At 34.2% G+C, this 25,705-nt stretch overlaps 1 protein-coding gene across 2 annotated transcripts in view; it reads left to right on the forward strand.

Annotated features, from left to right (window-relative positions):
• The window catches only part of LOC106122274 (leucine zipper putative tumor suppressor 2 homolog), a 79,197-nt gene that overhangs the window by 17,123 nt on the left and 36,369 nt on the right, over positions 1-25,705 (forward strand). The window contains exon 1 of one of the 2 annotated variants that reach the window (XM_013318205.1): positions 16,453-16,696. The exons of the other annotated variant lie outside the window; for it this stretch is intronic. Within the exon in view, the coding sequence (XP_013173659.1) occupies positions 16,637-16,696 (60 nt within the window). The 5' untranslated portion in view covers positions 16,453-16,636. Of the gene's footprint in view, positions 1-16,452; positions 16,697-25,705 lie in introns of those variants that run through there. 2 annotated transcript variants of the gene reach the window in all.

Genomic DNA, 25,705 nt, shown 5'->3' on the forward strand with positions numbered 1-25,705 from the left:
GGTAACGAAAGCGCGCCAATCGCGCCAAAAGATTCTAACGAATAATGTATAAAAATACTAGTGTTTGTGTAAAGTTGGTAGCCCTGCCAGATAGTTAAGGTCCGCAGATGAGATTTCACGGTATTAATTATGCTAATATATTATACAGTTGGCTTTGCTAAATGCCGATTACATGAGAAACCAACCAACGTAAGCATCCTTAAACGTCTGTCATGCTAACAAATTAACACGTTCGTTAATCTATCTTTTAATTAACAGTTAAATATTTAATTATTATTAATAAATATTACATTTTATTACCAAATATAGTTATGTTTTATGATTTTGTCTGTCAAAAAGTTTTATTTTTAGTTCCTAATTGCTTCCATATATTACTAATATAATAAATGCCAATATTTAGACGGATGGTTGGATGTTTGTTTGGTAGATGTAGAACATAGTCTGGAAGAACATATAAGTTACTAATTAAGTTTTTTTTTTTAATTCCGCGCGGACGAAGTCGCAGGCGACAGCAAATAAATAAGTAGAAAGGTTAATATTTAAATTTTCAATTTATTCTTGATAAACTAAACGAAACTAAACTTAGAGTTATAACATTTTATCAATATTAAATTGCTTTTATATATTTAAATAAAATTGAACAGTTATTTAAGAGATATATATTTATAAAATAATGTAAAATCAACTAAAAATAAACTGTATTTATTATACAAAACGGTAGGATCAATTACAAACGAGTTGTACAACTTTAGGGCAGATTGACCTAATTTTTTATTTTATTTTCGTATTAATTGTATTAAAGCCATTGAGGGCGTTATGACTCGATATAAAATTTTAAAGCTTAATTAAATGCAAAGATTGTATTTAATTTTTTTAATCGACTTATATTTTTATTGGGTATCAATTACGGCAGTTTTATTTTTAATTGGCCTGACACATGAGTTCATTGACAGTAATGTAAAGGGACATAACTTAAAAACATTTAATTTTTAATATTATTTTGTTAATAAAATTTTAGTGTGATATTTACAATGTTTAAATCAAATTGATGTTAATTAAGGTATTGCCAACTTTTCAAAACTTGATCATAATATTATAGACACAAAAATTGTCATTAAACGTCAATAGCCTAATGGTTAAGGATAAGGAGGAAGGGTGTCCCGGTGGCCTAATTTAGTCCTCTTTCCCTACCTACCCTTTTTCTTATAAGGAAGGGATGGGAAGTGGAAGTGGACTTTCCGCATGAGAGGATGCATGGAAATCGATTAAAGGTAGTCCTCCTGCGTCGATTAAAGGTAGGCAACGCATATGCAATTGCATATGTCTATGCGCAACGGTCACTTCGCTATTTCAGCAGATTTCAGGTGGCCGCTCGTTCGTTTGCCGCCTTATGATATAAAAAAAAGGATACCGATTTCCGATCACGAGGTCGGGGGTTCGAATCCCGCCATTCGACTATTGTAAACCATATCCTAGCACAAGTCTAGAGCTTTGTTGGAATGGTAAAAGAAATATTAGTAAATTCACAAAAAATCTGCTAATATTTTATACAAAAAAAAAGATATGTGTTGTAAAACGATGTAAGAAAATTATCAATAATAACTTTGTTATTCTTCCTGTTTTGCATAAGCACTATTACCTTAATCCAACTTTGCTTAGCAATTTTAGGATTGACATAATATCGCTTTCCTCTTATGAACACAATTATGTAATACACTATCATTACACGACGTATGCAAAAAGTAAAGACAAGAAATAAAACGTCAATGAAATAAAGCCCGCTAAACACTTACAGTCGGCCTGTTCAGTTAAATACGTGTGTAGGCAACATTTGTGATGTGTTGTTTTATAAATAGAATGTTCCTTAACAAGCACGTCAGTGGAAACTCATTGTTATACAACAAATGAAATATATGGCATAATACAATACATACCGTGAGTTTCTGAGACCGAAGTCTCTGTTCGAAAATATTGTTATCTCTATTTTGTCAGAGATTGACAGCGAGGGAGATATGTTTTATGTAAAGATGGTCTCAGAAACCCACGGTTAGTAAGTTAAAAAAAGTTAAACATAATTTATGTTTGATTATACTGTGACTAATTTAATGTCGCGGAGTTTTTGTGAGCGGCGTTCTCTTGGTCATCTGATACCAAATGATCATTTACCTCATAGTAAACAAGCTCACAATTTTAGTAATTAAGCAGGGTGGTCCAAAAGATATGAATACACCTTTCACAAAGGTTAATTTAGGTCATACACTGAATAGGGCTGTCAACTCTTCAGCTAAGAGTTTAATAGTGACGTCTTCTGGTCACTGGGTATTAATTTTTTAGCCATCTAAGAATCAAGCACTTGACTTGTAATCTGTAGGTCCTGGGTTCGAATCCGGCCATGTACGTATGTGTTTTTCGATTTACATAAGTACGTTATCCGACGTTCTGACGACGAAGCAAAACATCGTGATGCAACCTGTACATATCTGCGAAGAAATTTAAAGATATGTGTGAAATCAATCAATCCGTATTGGGTCAGCGTGGTTGACTATGGTCTAATCACTCCTAACTTAGGGTAGGATCCGAGCCCGATCCGATGAGGACGTATATTGAGCTGATGAAGGATCAAGAAAGCAAGGTGGAGTCACTGATTGTTTTTATGGCGTCAGTCTTCAGATCAAAGAATTGATATTGACAACCCTAACATAACTTTTCAATGTAAGGAAACCTAATGAATTTGTTAAAGCATGTAGTAAACAGTTCGAAAGGCCGCGTAATATTCGACGTTCGATTCATGTATCGGCTAACTGTATATTTTGTATTAATCTCTTAGATTCGCTAACGGTATGTAATACTTTTGTCATTCCCTGGTGCGAGGAGACTTTCTCGCCTTGACGACGGACATCAGCAAACGTCAACTATCGTCGTTAACAGTTAATGTTGTGATGCATTTTCATATCTAAAATATTGCATTAATTATCTTTGATTATTTCATCGAACAGATCAAGAATTAAATTATTCAAACTTTCGTGAGACATTATACTAAACTGATATAAAAACGGCTAAACACTCACGTATATTCGTCCGGTGGCGGCACCGACTAGTTTCGAGCCCATCGGGACCCTTCATTAGGATGAGTGGTACTGGTATTAATACCAGTACCACTAGTCGGTGCCGCCACCGGACGAATATACGTGAGTGTTTAGCCGTTTTTATATCAGTTTAGATCAAGAATTGGTTTTATACAATATTTTTTAATTCTTTTAGTCGATCCAATCTAAGCATTTCATTCCAACGATTTTCATTGTAATTGTTGTCGACCTTTTTTTTTCTAAAACTTGATCGTAATTGTTCCTAATGCCTATGTATAATTGCTCATAAAGCTGAAGTTTTAAATACATTTTATTTGATTAAAAACTAGAGACTTGTCCTTAGACGGCGGCAGTCAGCTGAAGTAGGTTCATAATAATATCATATAAAATTTAATAACATACATGAATGATAAATTAACTATTAAAATGTTTATTAAATTTACCTGAAACCACTTTATAATTATATAGATGTACTTAGTAATAATAACATTAATTAATAGTAAATTGACATAAAATAATTTTAGCTACCATTTTACGTGAAATAAAATAAGTATTTTATGATTTTCTTCTTAATACAAGAACGATATAACGGTCTATCCGAGTATTTAATCTTTTAGAGAAAGTATGGAATCTGCGAAAGACGATATGTGTAGAAGGAAATCAATTAAGACACGATGGCTTATTACTCCTGACCCTTCGGATGAAAGGATAAGGAGAAATAATCGCTGCAACATCTGATAATAAGAGACAAAAAGGTAAAGAAAGCAAGAGGATGAAAGAAAAAATCCCTGACGAAATCAGTACGGGAGTAGACAGTAGAGGAACGTTGATTGCACTGTATGTTACAGAAAGACAATGCCAAAATATAACAGTATCTCCATACTAGAGAAACATAATTCCTCTCAACCTTTTGATACTTTTATTAGTAAAACACGTTTTGAACAATAGATGTGTGGGGTTATAGAATTGTGGGACCGTTACAAACAAGCTGCTGTCAACTGGAATAACAACGTCACCCCCATTACTACGACAGCTGAGAACCAGTAGTCAGCTATGTAAATGTACACGCATAAAATCCAGGAAGAATATCGGGGCGCACGACTTTCTTGCAATGCGATTGGAACACGAATAAAATGTTAAACGATACACTCGAAGCTTATGGTGACCATGATGTTATATACAAAGGATTTATTCATAAATTGCAATTTCTAATCAAAATTGCTGTTGTCTGCTGTCGCCCGCGCTCTCCGTCCGCGCGGATAAAAAAAAACTTAATTAGTAGCCTATGTGTTCTTGCAGACTATGTTCTACATATATGCCAAATGTCAGCGGGATCCGTTCAGCCGTTCTGGAGATACCTTCAAACAAACATCTATCCATACACACATTCGCATTTATTATATTAGTAAGATCTATTTAGAGTGTGGGTACTGTGCTCCTACAACTTGTTACTAAATTTCTATGTGGAACTACTGTAAATCACAAATAGGATTTCAAGTATTTTGATAATAGAGAATCCTGTTTTCTTAAGTCACTATTTTTTTCTTTTCTAGAGACAGTCCTGAGTTATAATTCGTATCGATGTTGTACTATAAAAGCTGCAGACGCGTGGCGGCGATGGCGAAGTGTGCCAGACAGACGCACGAACCTGCTGGCACACATCGGCTCACACTTAACACACAAAACGTAAAATATCGCCTCGCTCCGAACCTTGTCCGATCACTTACAACACTTTTATACGACGCCCGATGCCTCTTTAGCGGTCCGAAGTTTTATTTTTTAATGATTTATCCGTCTCGGTGGTTCATTAGCATAATTATGATGTCAGTTTTTAAATTGACAGTCATTAACGCGAGTCCTGCGACTTCAAGTTTGTTTTGTGCTGTAATTAATAAAGATTGAATATTTAATGAAAGGCTTTCGAGTAGCGGTTTTGTAGACTCACATAGGCTTTCTAAAAATGGAGCGACGACCCTTAATAGTACAATTATTATTGTGATTAAGTTGGTATTATTGCCCAACAGATTAATGTCTAGTAAAAACGTTTAATAGTTCGAAAAAAGGACGTAATTACGGTCAACACAATACACCGAATGCCATTCAATATTCATGGAATTGACTACTGTTAGTGTAATAACCAGGAAAATTTGACAACTACATAATGCTAGTACTAGTGTTGCACAATGAAATTCGATCGACTAGTTGACCTTTGGACCGAAAAACATTACTGGGTCGACATTTAAGTGACTAGATATTAACGAATACACAACGAGCTTGTTGTGTATCGCAAACAATACTTTCGCTGTTATACTAGATTTGAAAAATTAATGTTTTAAATCAGCTGTCACACGATTTTCGACCTTACGCTTTTGAGAGTTTAAACATAATTCGGAGACGGGAGACGTCAATCGAGTGGCAGTGAAAGTTTGTATTACAAATAATAATGAACATGATGTCTGTCCGAAAGGATTGCGTTCGAACGAAAGTGTTTAAAGAAGTATAGAGCATTATGAAAAGAACGATTGTATAGGCTTGGTGATTCCAAATATTGCTCTAATTATTTGGAGTTCGTTGTGACATAATACTATTGTCTATTCTAATAATGAACTTCTTTAGTACAGAACTTTTTAGATGCGAAATCTACATGATTGTTACCCATAAACCATAAGGTAAGGTATTTTTTTTATATCATAAGGTGGCAAACGAGCGAGCGGCCACCTAATATTGCTGAAGAGGATGCACAGAAAGTTTTCCCTTTCCATGCATCCTCTCATCCGGAAAGTCCACTTCCACTTCCCATTCTTTCCTGATGAGAAAAAGGGTGGGAAGGGAAAGAGGACTAATTTAGGCAACCGGGACGCACACTCATCAGATGATACGCGGAATTGCTTCCACTTCTGTCTTCGGTGTGGTCGTGGTATTTCACCGGGCGAGCCGGGCCAATTCGTGCGAAGATGTTAAAGCAGGCTCTACCACTGTTACTGTTGGTTTTAGGCCGATTCTATGGATTCAGTAGGCAAAAAATATCATTGGGATCGCCCAAGGTAACACTCAGCTAACACAGATTCAAAATGAGTATGTATTACGTACGTACGTACGTTGTTCTCATAAAAATGTGAAATCTTAAAACTAAACGACTACAGAATGCTTTTGAATAGTACCATAGAGAATAAATCCATCATAGAGAACAAATGCACATTTTGTTGTTATCCACTGAACAATAGCACCTTGCCGTATTATCGATCGATCAGACGAGAAAGCAGGCGCCGGCGGCTGTGGAGCGCAGATGAAGGTCACTTGCATAGTGTACCGACTACGTACAGCGAAAGTACATCTATAGAACAATATACTTTGCAAGTTGTAGACCAAATTCTTGTAGCTTTTACTTAAAATTCGGACTTGTATTTATCAAATAAAATACAACAGTCTGATGATGAAAACAACATGAAAGCTTTTTGCTATCTCATGAACAGTTCTAAAGACGAAAGAAAAGTGAATTGTTTTTATGCAAAATTCTATTACTTAATGAAAACGATGTCAAGGGAAGAATTTTATAACTACAATATTGGCAGTCAACTAGTATGTACCAGGATCGCATAACTTGGCATTATCCACTTTACTCGACTCTATTGTCTTTGTTGGCTCATCATCAATTATTATTGAGGTAACAATGGACGCTGGCTCTATATAATTGAATATCATAGTTTAACTATGTTGGAATAATTACTTGTTATTGCTCTCCTGTAGTTTTATTACGTGTAACAAGTTTTAGAAAGAAAAGAAATATAATAATCATGCATCGTGCATTTGCTTTTTGAGTCCAATTTTTTAATTCAATTATTTTTAGAATTCATTACTTTTATAAGATTTCTGCTGTGTACGTCATCTTTAAAATTCTTCATTCTCGTATACCATGGAAAGATTTACAGTGTTTTATTATATGTAGTGTATCTTGTACGAAATATATCTTGGCCTGTTGGCCACATTAATCAAATGGAAGTTGAATTTGATTTGTTAGTGACATACAAATGAATTCAGCTACTTGATATATTCGAGTCAATGCGGATGTTAGAAAATAATTAACTAAATAATCATTGTAGCGACTAATTTACTTTCTACCCTCAAGCTTACACTGTTGTTTTCACTCTGATTAGATAACTAGAACTATGTAATGTTTTGTAACGTCATAAGTTGTGTAGGTTATCGTGATTGTCATTTTATTTTTTTTAAATTAGCAGATTTCCCTTAATTCACTTATATTTCTTGTACCATTCCAACTAAAGGCCGGCAACGCATCTGCGGTTCCTCTGGTATTGCTGATGTCCATGGGCGTCGTTGAACACCTCGGTGTTCCCGCTGCTCGTTTGCCCCCTTCTGTTATAAAAAATAAAAAAAACTTAGCTCTAGGTTTGTGCTGGGATATGGTTTACGACAATCATCGAATATCAGGATTCGAACTCTCGACCACGTGATCGGAAATACGTACTTAACCATTATGCTATTGACGATTCTATTAATTATTTACCTTACAGGATGTTTCGTTTTAAAATTTAAAGAGAAGTTTCCTTTCTTTAGATTGAGTGATTAGGAAGAGTTTTAAAATATAGCTGGAGCTTAATGTAAATAAAATATTTATGAAAAGGACGGTTTCGTTCATAGTGTTATTTTGTTTTTTATCGCCGACTTCTTATTTCGTTATTTGCTGTATATTTATTATATTTTTGGTTGAAAAGGTTTAAGGTTTTGATGTTTTATTATTTGTCTTCTATTGTAAATCCAATGGCTTCCAAAGCTTACGACCAAGGCGCAATTTACTTGCATTATAGTTATTGTCTGTGATGTTAATAAGCGCGTCACGTACGCGTTTATTTGTTTACGTTTAACGAGAAGATATAAATTAGTATTCCTTTCCCAGAACAAACTCGGCGGTGCGGTCTGGGATCGCTTGAACAACGATGAACAAAACGGTGCATTTCACGCTGTAAAATACTTCGTCTTTTAACTATTTCTTACAAGTTCCCACAGGAATTTTGGCATTGAATGCTTTTATTTCTTTTATTCCTTGTTTATGGTTTTCTAATGGAATTATAATTTGATTAACAGTGCCAACTTTGTGTTTGTCGGACTCTTCTCATCCTTTTCATTAAGGAATAAATGGCGACTTCTATCTTTCATTTCTTCCTGTCATGTTATATGAATCTGAATACTCAAAGTTGGCAGTACATATCAAGTTCTGTTTTTTTTGGGGTCGTCTGCGTTCATTTAATGAGACGCCCTCATCTTTAAAACGTTCACTTAGTAAGTACATTACCAGGAATAAATATTTAAACAATCAATTTTTGTTAAGAAAAAGGTTCCTTTTAAAAAGTGTTTAGCTTTCAGATTTCCTTTCTATTTGTTTAACCAAATATCTGAAGATGGAATGACCTTGTAAAATCTTTGGTCATTGACCCCATTGCACGTTGCACCCCAAAACATATCGTGTAGACACTATGTTACTTCGTTCCGATCCGTGTCGGATCCATTTTGTTTTTGATATGGTAGTGGTCCGTGCTAAATCTGACGGGAATTGAATGTTGGCGTGTTATTCATGTAATAACCTAGCAAGGTCGTTACGCGGAACAGATATCTTATTACTTTATCTATACCTAAAAGTGTTGATGTTACACTGTTTTAGATTTAAAATTAATATTCAAAATTTCATATTAGTTACTGTCATAATTTAATTTTTTTTTTAGTTTAACCATAAGACCTACGTCTTTCCAAAGTTCCAATTTTGTTATGATTTTTTAATTATTTGGTTATGGTTAAGTATAGTTAGATAATATACTGTTTTTACCGTGGGTTTCTGAGACCAAAATCTCCATTTAAAACATATTGTTATCTCTGTTTTATTAATGATAATGACAGGGATGACGATATATTTATAGAGAGAGGTTTAGGTCTCAGAAACACACAGTTAATGCATTTATAAAACAGAATGTATTTATTAAATAGGAATGCGCAAAGCAAAGCCACACCGAAGCGTTCAAGTATTGACTTGTTACCACAAAGAGTTGTCATTTGTAGTCACGACTATACATACCCGGTGTGTCCCTGTCCCGGACAGTTCGTCGGCCGAGTAACGGTCAACAAAGCCCGGGACACACCGGGAGCGTGCCCTACAACTCGTACTGTTGCCAGCCCGTTACTGCGTGGGATATTAAAAACAATATCCGTTGTTACGGTGACAAGGATTTATAGAGTTTTGTGTACCTATCATTTTATGAATTTAATATAGTGTGTACGTTAAGTTGTATTAAGACGTTGGTGGAATACGCTACCATGTTTCTACAATGGAAACTAATGGTAACATGACATGTAAATAATTGTAGACTTTGATCATTGAAAAAGCACACTAGGATTTCCTAAATGTATTTTTTTAACATCATTCACCAATGTTTTACGTTTGGCGTTTGTTTGTTTATTTGGTTCTTTAACATATATCCGACATAAACAAAGTCGTGTGGTTACTCTATAGTACGCCATTTAAGGTAATTCAGAATTTATGTAACGACTTGTCCTTACACGGCGGCGCGTGGCATACGACACGCATTTGTTATAATTAACTACCCTCAAAACTTTCGAAGCTTGACTGAGACTCAATTTATCGAAGGCTACATCTTTAATATCTTCTTAGGATTTCACACATTATAATCCCATCCCACGCATCATTCTTTAATTTACATCGCACGGTTTTTATTCTTTACATCAATGTAGGATGGAATTAAATCTTTTAAACAAATGAATAATTTATGTATGTTACTCAATACGAATTGCATAACATAATAGATTTGTCTATAGTAAAGGTTTTAAGTGGTGATTTCGGTCTCAGAAATCCACTATAAGTCGCTTAAAAACGTTTATAAATATTATAATATTTAAAGTAAGTCTTCACAACACATTATAAATCATACACTATGTTACAAAACATCTTCCGAGGTCAGGTCAAGAGAAAAAAATGAATCTTCAAAACTGTGAACAAATGAAAAATTGCTCCATAGATGTCGATCTAATAAAGATCGCTGCCCATTAGCCGCCTATTCAGATTCCATAGAGCTTCAAAAGAGTTTCTTTCTGTTGGCAACACTGGCGACCCGCCATTATTCCGCTCCCACAATGATGGCAACACTTTTGTGCCTCCACAATGGTCCATTATTCATTTTGTGGTTGAACAAAATATTTTTGACAGACGATTTTCTGTACTCCGACATAATGTAAAGTAGTAAAGAAAGTTATTACGTTGTTTAGTTCCGGTTTTAGTTGTTTTTGTTTATTGAATTTCATTTAAAAGTTTTAGCACAGATTAAATATGATAATCACGCCTTTCAAATTGTGTAATATGGTATAGATGCGATTTTATTTTGTGTAGTAATTTTCCAATCAACATTCTATTATATTTATAAGAGCGTCGGTGGCTCAGGGGTCAAGCACTTGACTTGCAATATGCAGGTCCTATGTTTGAATCCCGTCATGTACCAATGTGTTTTTCGATTTCCGATTTACATATGTACATTTATGTGACGTTCTTACGGTGAAGGAAAACATCGTGATGCACATATCTGACAAGAAATTCGAAGATATATGTGAAGTCAACCAACCCGCACTTTGGCCAGCGTGGTTGACTATGGCCTAGTCACCCTTAATTCAGGGTAGGCTCCGAGCCCCTCGGTGGGTACGTATAGTGAGCTGATGATAATGATAAATTCTATTATATGACGTTCCATTTTTAGTAATTTTATGTACAAAAAATAATTCACTTAAATTTGTGCTACTGTGAACTAGTAGTATATATTAAATTAAGAGAATTCAAATCAACAAAATTAAAAAGCTCTAAAGGTTTTCTGTAAAACTTGTTTAATTCAGCATTATCTATTCCGACATAAAAACACGTGGTAGCTAATGTAAGTTACACTCTGATTAATGTCATACTTAAATAAGATCATGGAGACATAAAAAATGTCACCAAAGATGTCAGGTCAAGCGTGAAAATCTAGAGACCATTAAATGCGAAGCCGGAAATACACCTACGTGCGATAAGTGTCATCAAACACAAGCTTAAAGTCGGCTTCCACTGTACGTGATTGGATGACCACAGAGTACACAAAGACATTACAAATTTGTGCCAATAGACGATACAACGCGAAAAATTGTAATCCACGACTTGTTACTATAAGTAACGAGTTGACACGGCCGCATAAATTATTTTCTGTAGTTTGGCTACTGAGGATTATAATTAGAGTATTTTGTAGGAGAATGTCCGGACCGACAAATAACGAAGATACCGACACTCAGCGGGTCCGACATGGATTTACTGCTTCATCTGTCGATTGTGCGAATCTTTACACGCCCATTTAGAATTACGCGCCATAGAAGCCTCCCTTTACAAGGCAGCAATACAATTAAATATTTTTGGATTACGTCATGTAAACGGTTAAATAAAGCTGTTTAGTGAAACACGTATTCCGTGGGTGGGACTTTTGATACTGATGCTAATTCAACAGATATATAACACAAAAAAATATACATATAAAGACAAACGGCGATTGTGGAAAATCCGTACGACAAACTTAACAAAAAGCTTATAATTTTAAACTTTAGCAGTTACTTCTATGCTCTTCTATTAACTAATAACTAAAACTAAGAAAAAGTAATATTTGGTGCAAACGTAATGTAACTATAACAACCACATAAGTGATTCTAAACGATTTATTACAATTAGACGTGGTCTAGAAGCATAAGATATGCTGGAACGTGCTATAAAATGCATCATCTCCTACCGTTAAGAAATAAATGCTTTCAAAAACACGATTAAATTTATGTTACAACACAATTATACGTAAAAGCTTCGATAAGAATAATTAATGTGTCGGAGCAAACGAGGCTATTTGTTTCCACACAAGTTTAAGTTTAAATAGAAATAAGAAACCTACATTCCTACCGCACGGCAAAAGAGTTAACTCGTTCTATTTGTTTATAAAGTATTATCTCGCAATAAATGCGCTCGCCTGTATAATCTTAAGCCATTTGTTCGATGTATCGCTCGCTCGATTTTATACTAATGGCGAATCTAATAACCTCGATGTTATCGATTAAATATCGATTTTTACAACACTACTTATGTTTTCTAGTGTTCGATAGTACTTATTAAGTCAGCTATTGGCTGGTCATTTCGAAAAGTTATTATTCTGAGATGCTTACATAATACATATTGATTTGACATACCTGTATCTCAAATTGTAGAGACAAAATTTGACCTACCAGTGTCTCAAATTGTAGAGACAAAAGGTTATTTATATATCCGGGTTTCCCTCCTTTCCGTTATTTAATACCACCCTTTGCTACAACTAAAAATATTCGTGTTTTCTAAAAAAACTGGTGCATCATTTGTCAAGGTCTCCAGAAAAATAATGTAGATGTAATTAATTTTAAGAAAAAAACACATGTTTTTATTCGCGATTAGCTTCCAATATTGCCTTCTAAAAGGATCATGTCGCCAGTTACATCTCGTTCGCTGTCATGTGACGTCGTGACAAGAAGTCACGAATTTTTACATTTCGACATCGATACATGGTCTATACATCAACGGTGACGCGTCGCACTTACATCCTTACAGTTTCTACCGAAGAACATATAAACGTATTGCCATCTCTCTCATTTCTCCTTAATAAAATTGAGATAACAATAAGCTCTAATACACGTTTCTCAGCTAAGGAAACTGACATAAACCGATAACAGTCTAGAACTTATAATTGCTCGTAAATATCGCAATATTTATATCGCTATAAAAGTTGATTGAAATTTATGACCTCTCTATTCCAACTTTCAACGGTGCATAAAAAGTTGTAAATCAAGAAGATACAATTTTGTGATAAAAAAAGATATAATATTTGTATGCGAATAGAACCCTTTTTAGCTAAGTCTTAATTTCACATTACAAGGATATTATTTGGTCTAATTTTCACTTGAGATCAAAAGGACTGAGGTAAAAACTACTTATATCTGATTTGTTATATTTGAAACTCCAATAAGTGCTTAAGAAATGTCCAACGGAGAAAACGACTAAATGTTTAATTTATAAATAAAAAACCTTTTACTCACACGATTCGCGTGCGATTCAAATCAATGGAAGACGAGCATTATCAGCTATTGACCAGCAATAAAGTCCATTAGCACATCTAAGGATGCCCAAAGGCGGGAATCTGTAGAAAGTTGTCACAAGAACCGGATTAGCGCGAATTCGGCCGTCGCGAAGCCCCGCGTTGTGCACGTGTGAAAGACAAGTTTTTTTTCTGCCAAAGATGTGATCCTCGAGAAAGTACTGGCCTTTTTATCCAAATATGGCGTAATGAAAAACATTATTGTTGTATCCTCTTGCAGCGAGTGTTGGATTTTTAATTTTTTTTAAAAACATGAATGACAAAAACACAGGTGCTTTTTAATACGTGTATTTTATACTTTCATGTTGTGACCAACAACATGGGACATCTCTTCCATTTTAGTAAAGTTTATAGCTAAAGTAATAAAATTGAAAAATTTGCAGCTGGCTTCTTACAAAGGGATGTTTTTGTCTTCAGAAAAAAGGAATAACTTTTGTTTTAATCAATATTTAAGGTACACTAAATGGTCGTATTCTAGTTTTTGTGCTAAAGTTCGGCATCCTTAACCTAAAAAAAATATCAACTCCCAACTTTTTTAATTTTCTGATGTCGATAACAATGTTTTTTCCTAATCATGTTAGCCGCATACTTTAACTAATGAATATCTATAGATAAAACATTGTTTTTTCTAAGCGGGTGACTTTAGAATCGTCTCTATGGCGCCATGTTGTTTTTTTTAGCGTGTCACAGGCGGTTCACGCGATGTTTTTTTTTTCTTCTTTATTTAAAGTAAAATAGAAGTATTATAGATACTAGAAGATTAAACAGACCATCTATAAAAGTAGAGTTATATCTTACTAATATTGTAAATGAATGTATACATGGATAGATGTTTGAAGATATCTTGAGAACGGCTAGAGGGATCTCGCTGAAATTTGGCACAGATGTAGAACATAGTCTGGAAGAACATAAGATACTAATTAAGGTTTTTTTAAAACCGCGCGTACGAAGTTGTGGGCGACAGCTAGTTATTGGTGTTTTTAAGAGATGATTGATTATTAACTAAGCGGCTCATCCAAAAAATCTTAACGAATTTCGTTAACAAAGAAACTAAAATTACAAATACCTTATTTAGAGATAGTTACAAATAGTTTCTAACAGTCTATCGGTCAAGATTGGAATCTCCATAGTACGGAATAATCGTTGCGTTTCGCACGATTGTGAAACACGACTTGTAAAGCGGCCCGCTTTGTACTTTATCCCACAGTTATTATCGCGCACATGCTGATGTATCGATTGTCGTGGGAATTATTATTCTAAATACAAGTTCTGGCTCGAAAGGGGGAATAATTCCTAGAATTTAACATGACTACGATCTTCTTGTCTAGATGTATGTATAGTTGTTATTCTGGTACGGTATTCTCAAAATAATCTGAAACAAGTAACAGAAAAAAATAAATTTATAAAAATTTATCGACATTACAATTTAAAGCTTTAGAAAGCGAATATTCCTTATAAATATAAGTTCGTGCGAAAGCTATGCAAAATATTCGCCAGCTCCATATCGCTAGCGGCCAGGGAACTGAAAACAATGGCGTTGCCAACCGACGCGTAACTCAGTGTAACGTCGTTGTATGCAACTGTATAACATAACTGCTTCTTTTGCAATAACGGAACGCCTCCGAAGCGATCGGTACCTCCCCAAAATCATAGATAATTATACTCTACACTCGTCTCAGTGTTGTTGACCTTTAACAGAATGCAACTGTCAAAGTCGTTGTCTTTTGTTTTATGGTATGCGGGCTATGGCATCATGTATTCATATTCACAAATGCAATAAAATATTATTATATAAAAAAAAAACAGTTTTAACAGTGGTAGAGCCCGCTTTAACATCTTCGCACGAATCGGTCCGGCTCGCCCGGTGAAAAACCACGACCACACAGAAGACAGGCGTGAAGTGGAAGCAATTCCGCGTTTCGTCTGATGAGTGTGCGTCCCGGATGCCAAAATTAGTCCTCTTGCCCTTCCCACCCTTTTTCTTATAAGAAAAAGATAGAATGGAAGTGGACTTTCCGGATGAGAGGATGCATGGAAAGGGAAAATATTTTCTTTCTGTGCATCCTCTCCTCCGTCTATTAAAGGTAGGCAACGCATACGCAATTGCGTATGTCTATGGGCAACAGTCACTTCGCTATTTCAGCGATTTCAGGTGGCCGCTCGCTCGTTTGCCACCTTATGATATAAAAAAAACTTTTCTTAAAATTTGTACGAATCAATTTACCTTTACCTATTACAATTACAAGTACATAATTATTACAAATAATTCTTTGGTTGCATCCCACGAATCGAAATCGATTCGACCAAAAATTGAATTAGCCTTCCGCAATTTGATCAAATCAATTGTCTCAATTCGATACCGCAAAGGCAAAATTACTTCGCGTATTGTGCGTATGACCGGTTCTATGACAAATAAGTTGAATGGATACTGTCGACGAACTCCATTTGTGATAAAAAAAACATTTCAGACCATAGATATAATGCTGGCCGTTGATTCCCAGAAGAATACTTTTTATTTAATCAAATTCTACGAAGCGGTAATTCAATCAAAATGCTTATTTTGATTTCAGATAATATTATTATCAATGTAATGGTGCTTCAATCTATCTTCTTACATTACTTTAAAATGAAAATTGTGTGCTACAATAATTGAAATGAAAAAAAAAATTATCAGAAGGCAAAACAAATTACATAGTTTAATTTGTACCGACAATTTTTAATCTGCATATTGCCATGTGGAAATATTTTTATTCTGCAAAAAAATAAATTTACAGTTGTCAATCTTGAAATTAAAGTTATTTTATTATTTTTAAATCTTTTAAACAAGTATAAAAATAAAATATGTCATGTGAATATCTCAAAACTGGATTTAGTAGACATTGTAGGTTTATAGGGTAATAGAGAAACGTATATCGGAACCGATGGGGTCAGGATGTTCGGCGACCTCCGAACTCGAATGCTTCATTGAGCATGCCAGCTGAGTCGCCCATTGAGGCGTTCGCGTCGCGGCTCAGTGCCGGTTCTGAGCACGGTGCGCGACACACGCGCCAGCCCTGGCTGTCCGAACCAAACACCTTTGCCTTTTTATTTTTTTTTTAAACATACAACGCGCTTGGCGGGAATTTTGACATTATTTTTTTAATTGACGTTTTTAATTTACGTTCCGTTTTTGTTAATGAAGTGAAAACAATTTCATATCTTTTATCTAATTTGTAGTTTAAATAAAACGTTATTTTTTTTAAATAACGGACTATATGACCTTTTAGGACGTGATTTTTTTATCGCAGTATCATAAACTGGTATAGTGTGACAAAAAGGAAATTGAACCCAATAAATCCGTGGTGAAATGTGATGTTTGTGAACATTCAGTCTAAAACAAAACAAAAGTTCGAGATGACGTCTCTTTACGAGGTGAGTGCTCGACATTTAAACGTTGTTGGTTAGGTATTGTTTTTGTTGTGTAATTTCCTCTGCAAAACGGATAACTGTGTTTTTTATCTTTTTAAGTATAATTATGTAGTCATTGTAAGTAATAAAAAAATTTAAATTAGACGCTAAAACTACAAAATTAATTACAACTTTTTGTAATTATAAACAAATAATTATAATTTTTTTTTAATTGTCTACGTATGTTTTTTAACTGTTTAGTTTTTATAAGTAATGTATATTGACAATATTATTATACTTAAAATGACACATATCGATTACGTGACACTAATGAAATAAAAGTTTTTTTTTTTAATTATCGATTACCACCTAAAACAATTTTTTTTCTATTTAAATTCGATAAAGAATTCAAATAACGTCTTGCAATATGTTGTCAAAGATATTTATAGAGCGTGAGTTATAAAGTTTAAAAGTGTTGTAACATCAAGCAATAGATATTACGAGCGTCACGAATCGACAATAGATTATCGATATGCAACGAATGTCATAAATGACACTTCTCTATGACATGCTGTTAGTAATCTAACAATAACGAACACTTGTAACGAACCACTTTACACTTACCAACTTAAAATGTGTCAAGTGTTATTTTTATCATAATACTAGCTATTACCCGCGACTCCGTCCGCAAGGGATTAAAAACAGACTTAATAAGAAGCCTATGTTCTACATCTATGATAAATTTCAGCGACACCCATGTAACTGTTCCTGAGATACCTTCAAACATCCATCCATCCATCTAAACATTCGCATTTATAATATTAGTAAGATAAGCTGGAAAGAAAGGGTATTTAACCATATAATACTGTTATAAATCCCATCGGATCTATGGATATGACGTAAAATTGTTTTTGGTAAGAACCTCATCCCTTTTTAGGTCAGTTACGAATAGCTGTTCAGTCTTGTTTTCTTTAACCGTTATTTGCACACTATTTTGCATACCAATCTTACTAATATTATAAATGCGAATGTCTATATGTATGGGTGGATATTTGTTCGAAGGTATCTCCAGAACAGCAGCATCGATTTCGGTGAATTTTAGTTTGGATTGTAGACCACAATCTGAAAGAATACATAGCCTATTTGTGGTCGCGGAAATGTGTACCGTTCTCTTGAGATACGTTTGATTTACGTATTTAATAAAATCATACAAATGTTATTGGAATTTGGAGATACTTTCCACACTTTAAATTAAATTCTGCTCAAACGAAGTCGCGGGAAAAAGCTAGTTTATTAATATGTACTATATCAATGATAAGATTATCATAATCTATATCCGTTTCCAAAGATTGCGTTTTCTAATTTCCATATGAAAGCTTCAATTAAAAAAAATGCAAATATTTTTTTTAAATGCGAACAAAGATGTCTATGAATCTGGTTAAATATTCTAGCGCTGACTAAGATGAAAGGCTTCTTTGTTAACTATCGATTCAGTTTCTCACAGAATGAACGATAACGTTAGTTTGTTATTTACATCAATATGCAATGAGAACAAGAAATGCGATGAGAACTTTAATATCGATCTTTCTATACTGCTTATTATTTATTAGCTTACTAGCTGTTGCCCGCGACTCGGTTCGCGCGGAATGAATAAAAAATAATTAGGAGCTCAGACTATGTTCTACATCCGTGGCAAATTTCATCAAGATCCGTTCAGACGTTTTGGAGACACGTTTTAACAAACATCTATACATCTAAACTTTCACCTTAAGTCCTATTTTCGATGCAGTATTAGATGATGACCACTTGAAATGAAAATCCTAATTCATGTTAATGAATTTTCCATGCAAGTGTACTTAAACTATTATAAAGTGATGGTGTGAAGCTTATTTCGTAATAACTTTTGTTGCCACGTGTACTTTCCAATTGTTGAGTTTGAATATTGACTCGACTGATTATACAGGTATGTACAGTCAGCTACATAAATACAAAAACTTTTATACGCTTTTCGTTTTAAAAATATGTATGCACGAATCAGTCCCTATGCTTCCCTCCATAAGTATTTTTGAAACCGACTATACAAGTTTCTATACATATTTATGCATCTGACTGTACATATTTATACTGTGACGTCTCCATTGCCTTGTTAGTTGTTTGTATAAGGGCTATTTGCTCAATGCAACGTACACCTGCATCGCATTCCCGGTTTCTAAAGGCTTCATATTTTAAAGTCACGGTAACCGTGAGATTGTACAATTTGAAATCTCAAGATCACGTACAGAAACTTTAGCATCTTACTAATATTATAATGCCAATGTTTGGATCTATGTTTGTAAGAAGGTATCTCCAGAACAGTTGCATGAATGACAGATGTAGAACATAGTCTGGAAGATCACATAGGCTACTAATTAAGATGTTTAGTTCACCGCAGACGGAGTCGATGGCGACAGATAATTTTCTACAATTCCTTTCAACCCAGACTATTTAAACCAAAATGGTCAGCTACTTACTGTGGACAAACCTTGAAGTATTTTTAAATAGAAATAAATCGTATACATCCGCTATTTTCATAATCTTTATCCGTACGAAGTTTACAAAATAGAACAGTGTTAAAAAGAACTGAACACCAAACTGTATTTTAGTATACGTCTAAACGTTCGTTTCCTTTTAGACTGTCCTATTTTCTTCGAAACGTTACCACCCATTGGTGCGTGGAGAACATCAAAATAACATATGTCTAAATAGAGAACAGACCACGTTACGTTTGATATCAAGTTTCGTGGAATTATTTCCAATTTAGATTTATTAAATCTAGCTGTTTTATCATACATTAACAGTGGTAGAGCCCGCTTTAACATCTTCGCACTAATCGGCCCAGCTCGCCCGGTGTAATACCACGACCACACAGAAGACAGCCGTCAAGTGGAAGCAATTCCGCGTTTCATCTGATGAGTGTGCGTCCCGGAGGCCTAATTTAGTTCTCTTTCCCTTCCCACTCTTTTTCTTATAAGGAAAGGATGGGAAGTGGAAGTGGACTTTCCGGATGAGAGGACGCATGGGAAGGGAAAATATTTTCTTTCTGTGCATCCTCTCCTCCGTCGATTAAAGATAGGCAACGCATATGCAATTGCTATTTCAGTGACTTCAGGTGATCGCTCGCTCGTTTGCCACCTTATGATATAAAAAAATACATAAAAAACTTATGTTCTGTTGAACCTTTGGTGTTATCTACATTATATATAGTTCAAATAATCTTGTTGCTAACCTAACCTAACCCAACGGTCAATTTCAAAACACGTGAGAGATTATTTTACAAGGAACGTATGTTTGGATCCAAATATTTGTTGTTTGCAAATCGAATACATTATCCACCTTATCAAGGCAGAGTCCGTTATGTTTGATATCGACGACCGTTGGAACAAATATTGGCTTTAGATACGTGGGTTTTGTATTGATAATCAAATACTATCGTATTCTTTTATTCAGTGATGGTTAAATTACACATTTCTCGTGCATCTATCAACTGTTAATTACTAGCAATAGATAAAAAGTATAATATTATATTTCTTCAATAATAGCTTGCTAACTAAATTATGTCTTTTCAATACAACCTTATCTTACTTCTTACTAATATTATAAATGCGAATGTTAAGATGGGTAAATGTTTGTTTGAAGATATCTCCAGAACAGCATGTATCTCGCTGAAATTTGGCATACATATAGAACATAGTCTCAGAAAACAGATAGGCTACTGGTATAGTTTTTTTTAATGCCGCGCGGACGGAATCGCGTGCAACAGCTAGTTTTATAATAATGTAAAATTGACTCTCCGAGTTTCCGAATAAGTTTGCCACTCTTTCAATAGTGTCGCCCGTGACCTTCAAACAAACATCCATCCATCCAAACATACTCATTTAAAATATTAGTAAGATTTGTGGTAAAGTCACAACAAGTTTTCTTCTTCACTATTTTGTCAACATACATTTTCTGCACCTTTCTTGCGATGTTGGTGTAATTTATAAATATTATAAAAACATCGTTACAGTATGCAAGCTCGATTCACCTTGTACTTTCTCTCTACAAAATTGTGATAACATGTGGCATACCCCTCATTATTCGCAATACGAAAGCTCATTGGGGACTTTCACTCTCGTTTTATGGTCACCATTACTTGACCATTATACACCTATTTACCAACAAAGCGTTCATTAAATTGATAACGTTCGTTTGCGAGATGGAAAGTTAACGACAGACTTCCGATAGGTGTATCGAAATTACTATTTCGTATTTACTGTTAAAGAATGAATTTTTATATAACACATTATGTTTTCATAATGTAATTTAACTAGTAGATTATAACTATAAATAGGTATTTTTAGGAAGAAAATCCGACACTGTGCCGGTGTACTGGCGCAATACTAGCCTTACTGAAAGTCGTCGTTTATGTCCCCCTAGTAATCATTCTGACAATTGACTTTGTAACAAAAGCGCGCTATTTAAGCCAAAGGATTCTATCTAATAATGTCTAAAAGTGTACTTAATGTCAAAACTTGTAGTCTGGTATATTTCAAATGTATTATAAAGCTTCTTTGTTTTGTTAGTCTTACTCATCGACCTCATTCAGTATGTAACTCGTATATAGTGTCCTTCCTGTTACACAAAGCCATAATATACTAAGAGGAAGCGAGACAGTTGTGTTCACACACAACACGATGTTGTGTGTGATACAATTCGATCGTTATTATATATATCTTAATAGTTTCTGCTTTATGGTTATAGGTTACGTCTTTATCCTTTCCCGTGACTCCTTTATGTTATGCTTTTATACATTACTAACTGTCGCCCGCGACTCCGTCCGCGTGTTTGTCTAAGAAATAAATATTAGGGGTGGACTACCCTTAACATTTAGGTGGATGAAAAATAGATGTTGGCCGATTCTCAGACTTACTCAATGTGCTCACAAAATTTCCTGAGAATCGGTCAAGTCGTTTCGGAGGAGTATGGGAACGAAAATTGAGACACGAGAATTTTATATATAAGATGAACATTAAAATCATTACACTTATCAACCTTAAAAGCTTTGTTACGTCATTGATTTTTCTATTATATGAATATTATCCGAGAAATATGAGTAAAGTAGCTGTCGTTATAATATACTTAGTGTGTTCTTGCTATGTTCTACATCTATTACGAATTTCAGGGAGATACATGCAGCTATACTAACTTTAGCATTAATAATATTAGTAAGTAAGATTAGTAAAATTGTTAGTGTATTTCAATTATAACTTTTGACTTTTAAATACTAATGTAAACGGTTGCAGAGTTTATGGCTTGTAATTTCAACTTAGTCATCGGCTTGAAGTCACTCTTTTACCATTATCTTGTATTACTAACAAACGTAAATTGTAAAAGATTATATAAATATGAAACTCTATATATTGTTCAATTTAATTTATCAATTAACGTAATGTTCTGTAAAAGGACGTAAAACAATAAAACTGTTTTGTTTATAATAAAAGGATCGAAATGAATGAATATTTTATTACGTATTTATCGACTACCGCTTACGTTTATTACGTGTCCAATGCATTTATATAGTGGCTATTGCATAGTTATGCAAGATTCCGATTAACGCATATACAAAGCTATAATATAATGAAATTACGAGCAAATTATACATTAACTGTCAATGAACTACCATCATAAAGATGTTTTTAATAGAATTTTATAATTTTATTCCGATTTTTTTTAATGTTTAAATTTAACCAGCCAGGATTATAAAAGAAAGCTCTCTTATCTGTTCCTTTTAAGGCAATTCGATTTGGAAGTTACACATACAGTTTGCCTAGCAGGAATATTTGTGGTATGGGCCATCATATCGTCGCTGTCATTTTTTTTTTAAATTCGTACAGCGCTCCTAACGGGCATAAAGTACATTAAATATGTCATACTAATTTTGGACATGATACGAAGGCGCTTGTGGCCAATATTTTTGCTAGGCCACTGTCCTATACCAATAGTTTTTTTCCCTTGTATCTGTGTAGTAATAAACGTGTTTCTTTCTTTAATGTCTTTGTTTGTGAAGATGTTTGTCTGTTACGTATATTATCTGCGAAGCTACAATCTTATCTGATGACGGAATGTCGTCCGTTTGTGAATGACTCCAGTTGCCCTGCGAATGAGTCATAGTATGACGTCATAGCTTTTGGAACTTTAAATGTATCTTACAAAGTTATCGTGGCCTCATATCATTGTATTATGTTTATCAACTATATAATTTTAATAAAGTTTGAAATGAACAATGCTATAGTTTCTTTAATATACGGTGCAAGCGTCCATGAAATATCACGAAAATCTGTTGAGAAATTGACTCTCTTTTATTTCTTTCTCTTACTACTCGCTAAAATTAATTTTGTACCAGCACAAAACACATTTTATAATATTTGCAAAATAATTGAAAAAATTTGCTCCTCCAGACTATGCTCTACAACGGTGCTAAATTTCATCGAAATCCGTTAATCCGATCCGAAGCTACCTTTTAACAAACATCCATTAAAACATTCGCATTTATATCATTAAGATTTTTAAAACAAGATTTTCTTATAATCTGTCTATGAACGTTCAACACAGTAACCTCTATATTTACAACAACGTCTCATTTCCGACCAGTTTTAAATCTATTATTTATGCAATTTAATGCTTCCAGGTCAGTGGGAATTAATTATAAAGTGGTATTAGCTTATTAATCGAACAAAACGTTTGAACATTATGTTTCCAACAGGGATGTGTAAATGAATAACGGTACAGTTGTATGATAAATTGTTATTTAAATTATACGAAGAGAAATATTATAAGAATTCCAATCTGTTAATTGTTGGTGTTTTAAAATTATGTCAGTAGTTGCAACAGTTTTTGTGATTTCTCTTACAATTTAGATTTTTTTTTATATATCTCAAGGTGGCAAACGAGCGAGCTGCCACCTAAAAACGCTGAAATAGCGAGATGACCGTTGCCCATAGACATGCGCAATTGCATATGCGTTGCCTACCTTTAATCGACGGAGGAGAAGATGCACAGAAAGAAAATATTTTCCCTTTCCATGCATCCTCTCATCTGGAAAGTCCACTTCCACTTCCACTTCCCATCCTTTCCTTATAAGAAAGAGGATGGGAAAGGAAAGAGGACTATATAAAGCCTCCGGGACGCACACTCATCAGACGAAACGCGGAATTGCTTCCACTTCACGCCTGTCTTCTGTGTGGTCGTGGTATTTCACCTGGCGATCCGGGCCAATTCGGAATTTTTTTATGCTTATCATATTTTGAGATTTGGTTGTTATGTTTTAAATATATATATACACATGAACGTATATTATTTGAAATATATATATATATATATATATATTAAAATTAAAAATGAAAACAAAAAAAGGTTAACTTGTTAATAAAAGCATAAGTTGATAATCGATTTTATAATAAAAAAAGAAGTCTGAGACAAAATAAATTTAGTAAAATAAAAAAACCCCATTCAATACAATTAAAAATTAGAGCATACATCAGAGCTTTGTGACTCACCACACAAAAAATAGCCTTCGCTGAGCAATGAACCTGCTCACAATGGTTCGAATTAAGTAGGCAGATAGGAATTCCGTACATTGCCTATCAAGCCAAATTTAGACATCCTATTTGTTATGTATACCAAAATATATTCGATGCGAAATAAAATTGAAAAATATACATACTGTATAAGCTTTATGATGTTAACGCCTTTTGAACATCCTGTTTGTGAACGTGGGAGCTTGCCTACACGAGACGCTTGACTGATGTTACAGATTACATTGTCTATGGTAGATATATCTATGGTGTTCAATAAATCTTATATAAATTATTAAGGTACAGATGTTTCATTCATCATCATCAGCTCACTACACATCCCCACCGAGGGGCTCGGAGCCTACCCTAAGTTAGGGGTGAATTAGGCCATAGTGCGGGTTGGTTGACTTCACACATATCTTTGAATTTCTTTTCAGATATGTGCAGGTTGCATCACGATGTTTTCCTTCACCGTAAGAACGTTGGATAAATGTATATATGTAAATCGGAAACTGAAAAACACATTGGTACATGGCGGGATTCGAACCCAGGACCTGCATATTACAAGTCAAGTGCTTAACTCCTGAGCCACCGACGCTCTATTGTTGATGTTGATGTTTCATTACTTTATGGCAATCAACAATTAACATAGACAATCCAGTTCAAGTTCTCACGTTGATACAACAACATAACGTAACCCAGATAGGTAGGCAAGGATCACTGACCTCTATTTATTGCCGTCCTGACACATCTCTTTCACTTCTACATTAATATACATTATATATATAATGTGAGCAATACTATATATATATATATATATATATAAGAATTGCTCATTTAAAGATATAAGATTTAAGATAACCTAAGTCTAGATACCATTCGATAATCGTGACTATATCATTTGAAGTCTTAAGAAGATCTGTAACAATAATCATTAAACTGTTCCATCTTTAGCTATATAATCAATCTGTCTTATTAATAAAATGGAATGACTAAATCATTAATCATTTCTCGCAGTATTTCATGTTACCGATCGAAGATTCTTAACGACCAACCGCATAAAAGTTGTTTAAATTAAATTAAAAAAAAATACTAAAGCGAACAAAGATAAAAATCACATAAAATCATCAGCTGGTTTCTATCGATGTTGTCGAATATCAATGTGTTTGCGCCCACATCGCCTACGGGCCTAAATCGATCACAGAACCTGACATGCGAGAAATTTTATGGCAGTGAAAATCGATTGACCTCGCCACCGCCTAGGCTAGGCTTAGACTAGGGCTGTTACCTCTTCGAATTCTTTTTAATATTATAATTGCGATCATTTCGATGGATGGATGTTTGTTGTAAGTTTTTTGGAGAACGGCTCAACGGATGGAATTTGGCACAAATGTAGAACATATGTAGGTTGGAAGACATTTATCCTACTTAATTTTTTTAA

The sequence above is a fragment of the Papilio xuthus genome, unplaced genomic scaffold, assembly GCF_000836235.2.
Source record: "Papilio xuthus unplaced genomic scaffold, Pxut_1.1 DF826933.1, whole genome shotgun sequence".
NCBI classification, from domain to species: Eukaryota; Metazoa; Arthropoda; class Insecta; order Lepidoptera; family Papilionidae; genus Papilio; species Papilio xuthus.